The 4269-nt window shown below is 44.6% G+C and overlaps 1 protein-coding gene across 1 annotated transcript in view; it reads right to left on the bottom strand.

Annotated features, from left to right (window-relative positions):
* Positions 1-1866, bottom strand: part of si:ch211-225p5.8 (uncharacterized protein LOC555567 homolog) — a 4092-nt gene extending 2226 nt beyond the window's left edge. Inside the window, exons 1-3 of the mRNA XM_017404692.2 lie at positions 1608-1866; positions 606-772; positions 252-486 (exon numbers count right to left, since the gene is read on the bottom strand). Of these exons, the coding sequence (XP_017260181.1) occupies positions 252-486; positions 606-772; positions 1608-1650 (445 nt within the window). The 5' untranslated portion in view covers positions 1651-1866. The remainder of the gene's footprint in view (positions 1-251; positions 487-605; positions 773-1607) is intronic.
* Between the last annotated feature and the right edge of the window lie 2403 nt (positions 1867-4269).

Raw genomic sequence — 4269 nt, 5'->3', positions numbered from 1 at the left:
CCTGCTCCTGGTGGATCTCTACCCTGGTCCTGTTGGAGCTCTAAACCCGGTCCTGTTGGAGCTCTAACCTGGTCCTGTTGGAGCTCTAACACGGTCCTGTTGGAGCTCTAAACCCGGTCCTGTTGGAGCTCTAACCTGGTCCTGTTGGAGCTCTAAACCCGGTCCTGTTGGAGCTCTAACCTGGTCCTGTTGGAGCTCTAACACGGTCCTGTTGGAGCTCTAAACCCGGTCCTGTTGGAGCTCTAACTCACCTGCAGACACCACGGTGAGCTCCACCTCCTTCTCCACAACCACCCACATGTCAGCCACGGGCAGGAAGAGGGTCCGGTGGAAGGTGCAGCGGTACGTCCCGGAGTCATTGAAGGTGACGTTGTGAATGTAAACGGCCCCGACCTGAACGTCTGTGTTCAGGGTCCCCTGCCACCTCAGGCGCTCAGCGAAGTCCTCGTGGAGGATGTCGGCGGTGGGGTGGTTGTAGTGGAAGATCTGTGGAGAAACAACCAGAAGCTTCAGCTCCAGCCTGATGCTTCCTGTTTGAAGCACATTGATGGAGCTTCATTCAGGAACCAGCCCCAAGCGGGTCTCCAGGACTCGGTTGGACTCACATGCCTGAACTTGTCCTCCTGCAGCGGCTTGAAGTGCCAGTCCACCGTGGTTCTGGCAGGAACCTCCTCTCTTTTCTTACAGGAGATGCAGCCGAGCAGGAATCCTTGTCCCGCCACGGCTTCAGTCATGGAGTCCACCTCGGCGCAGCCGCCATGACACGGAGACGCTTCAGAGGGAGAGGAACCAGAACACATGGAACATCAGTCTCATCTTCTCACCCCATTAAAAACAACCACTTCATGGAAAACACAAATTAAAACTAAATATTTCAGTTTTAAAAACTTGTTTTATATAAACTTTGTGAAGTTTCTGTTCTTAAAGACGTTCTGAGTTTCAGGTCTTATTTTCTCTTCACGGGTCGTCCTGGTTGTGGTTCTGGTTTAGAACCCATTTAATGAAGCGACTACCACCGTGCTCTAACAGTATTCCTGGAGTTCCTTCTGATTGTGGTCGGGTTCAGTTTTGTCTCATCTGATCACCAAAGGTTCTTTCAAAAGGATTCTCAGGTAGTGGAACATTTGGACCTGGAGCTTCCTAGAACCACCACAGAACCCTGATCCAGGTCTAGAACCACCACAGAACCCTGATCCAGGTCCAGAACCACCACAGCTGTTGGTTCTGTGGGTCTGTGTGGTTCTATCAGTTGGTTCTGTGGGTCCGTGTGGTTCTGTCAGCTGTTGGATTCTTTGAATGTTCTTCTCTGTCGAGCAGAATCTGAAGTTTTTCTGATCAGTTTGATGAGTTTTTCTCGTCTGAAGATCTTTAATCCTTAAAGTCTCTCATGGAGACGGATTTTGGGTCAGAACCACCTTTGACCTCATTACAGATTAGTTTTCATTTCAAACGTTCTTTGGAAAGCGTTGCAGGCTGGTTGAAGTATTTATTACTTTACCTTTTTTACCTAAATAAACCCAGATCCCTTCCTCCTGTCGAGCAGCTCGTGAACATCAGCAGCTTCTCAGACAAACTGAAACTTTGGACTTTAACGAGGTCAGACTCACCAAGGAGGCTGCAGGCAGCCATGACAGACAACCAGAGAATCATTTCTGCTGGAGAAACCTTAGGAACGTCCTGATCCAGAGGAGGTTCTGCAGCTTGACGTTAGTCCTCCTGGTTCCTGATGGACACCATGATCCTCAGGACCAACCTGTCAGCTCAGGAAACTATTTCCAAACAAATGGAGCTTCAGAGCTTCTCAGGAGTAGTTTTACGGTGACTCTCCTCTTCAGATCCGTCTGACTTTAAGGCAGCTAAATTTAGAGTGTGTGAATCCAGGAGACCTGGACCGACAGGAAACCTGAGAAGATGAGATGAACTCCACAGCCAGGACATGAGCGCCCAGAGCAGAACTCAGATTCATGAGCAAGACTTTAACAAACAGGAAACTGTAAACAAATGAGCTGAGAGCAGGACAGCTTGGATAAATATGTTGTTTTTACTCGTTCTCCAGCAGAAACAGCAGGTCCGTCATGCAAATCCACCGGGTCGTGTTTTGCTAAACAAATATGTGCAGAGTGAAGCAAACAGACACATTGTGTACACGTCGTATCACATCTCCAGGTTTCATTGTTTTCTGTACATACAGACTGGTCTGAGGGTCAAAGGTCGCTGCCGTTCTCTGTAGATTTTACACAGTTTGTTGGTGAAAACGATGATTTTACTGGTTTGATTTTGTGGATTTTTGACCATCTGTAAAAACTTTATTCAACATGTTGCTTTGGGTGTAAAAACATTTAACTTTGTTTTTCTTGGAAACCTTAAAAACAGCAGAAAGTGGAGCTGCTGTGTCAGTTATTTATCTGACTTTAATAAAATCACTGTTTTGTTTTGAGCCTGACTTTGTCCCTCAGTGAAATAAATAAACGGTTTATTTTGTCCTTATTTCTCTACATTCTGAGCCTCTAAGCTTCACTTGTTTAACTGGATTAAACTCTAAGTTTACTTATCTTGTTTATGCATAAATAAGATTTTAAATTGATATTTTATAGTTGTCCTGTCAATACGCTGCTGACCATAGTTAATAAAAATGACAGAAATCTGTCTTTGCGGCTCTTATCTGGGCTGTCAGGTCAGGGCCATCAGGAGAAAACAAAGTCATGGCTGAAAACAGGCGTGTTGTTCATCCATCCTGCCTGTTGACGTGTGACGTGTCCGTTTAAACTCATGTTGTTGTGTTTCTGTGTGTTTTGGAAGGTTTTTGGGTCATGGATGCTGTAAATGATGCAGACATGTGACTTTGGAGGCTGCAGGCCTTTTAACCTTGTATTAGCCCTCCAACATGAACCAAAATCAGAAAACAAACAGGAGACCGGCAGCAATCTCCCCGGGGTGGCACGCTCATTAGGGATGGGAGGCGGGGGACTTCAAGGAAATGTTGACATCTGATAAACCCTGTGTGCATGGGACCGAACAGCCAGAGAGACACCTCCTCCCTCACTATGCTGCTGGTGTTTCTTTTATTTTTAGCTCAGCTCGAGTTTCCAGTCGTCCGGCTCAGCTGCTGCAGGCTGCACATCTCCCTGAGAGCTGCACATGTGCGCCGCGTTTGGAAGTGTTGATTACAGCAGGCTTCTCGCAGGAGACAAACAGGACACAAGAGGCTTCGTGGAAAATTTTCAAACTGCCAAATCATTGTGTTGTTCGGCTGCTGCTGCTGGCTCCGAGTCCAACCTGACGGGCAGGTAAACGCTGCTTCATTACAGCACAAACCGAGCTGCTTTTCAGTTTCATTCTGTGTGACGTTTTAGGAAACTTTTCAGGTGATTCTGCTCCCATCAGGGCGGTGAATTTATCTGTTTTAGCTCCTGAACTGGGATAAATCTGCTCTCTGTGTGCACAAAACTAAATATGTTGGATTTATTTTTATATCCACAACTTCACCATCGAGTCTTAAATATTGATTTGGGAACAGGGGTCTTAAAGCTTTGTCACATCTTCTCTCTGTATCATCAAGTTTTTTTTACAAATTATAAAGAAAATAATTAATAAAACTCATTTTTTGTGTCTGATCATTAAGTAAGGAAATTCAAAACTAAACTGAAATAGGCAGAAATGCACGAAAATATTGTTGCAACACAATAAAAGGACAAAAATATGCTTTTTTTTATCAGCCATGATCAAGGAAACAGGAAGGTTTCATGACTTGTGCTGTTTCTGCTGCTCTGATAAAATTCTGCTGATATCAGAATCAGGTTTAATGCTAACGTCACACAAATAAGATGTTTGTCACGGAGACTTACTGCAGAAAAGGTTCACACATTTACCACCTACAGGAAAAAGAATCAATGTTTATACAATAAGGAAGTCTGAAGGGCTAAAAATGTGGTAAATTCAGCTAAACAACATTTAAAGTTTAAGAAATTATCATTTTCTGTGGAAATTCAGTGTGACTGCTGAGCGCTGGAGAAGCTGAAATAAGCAGAACAGAAGCTAAAAGGAGCAGAAACAAAAGTCAGCGGTGATGTCAGGAAGGAGCTGAATGTTTTGGTTTGTTAACGAGGAAAACAGCTGAAAGTTTGAAGTATTAGCTAAAGAAACGGCACCAAATAAGCTGTAAACAGTAAAACACATCTGTGCTGCTTCTGGACTGTGTTTGAGTTTTATCCTCTTCTTTTCATGGGACTGACTGTCTCCAGGTGAGGACATCTTCTCTGCTGTGTGTCT

Source organism: Kryptolebias marmoratus, linkage group LG16, assembly GCF_001649575.2.
Source record: "Kryptolebias marmoratus isolate JLee-2015 linkage group LG16, ASM164957v2, whole genome shotgun sequence".
NCBI classification, from domain to species: Eukaryota; Metazoa; Chordata; class Actinopteri; order Cyprinodontiformes; family Rivulidae; genus Kryptolebias; species Kryptolebias marmoratus.
This window is presented reverse-complemented; position numbering and strand designations above follow the sequence as displayed.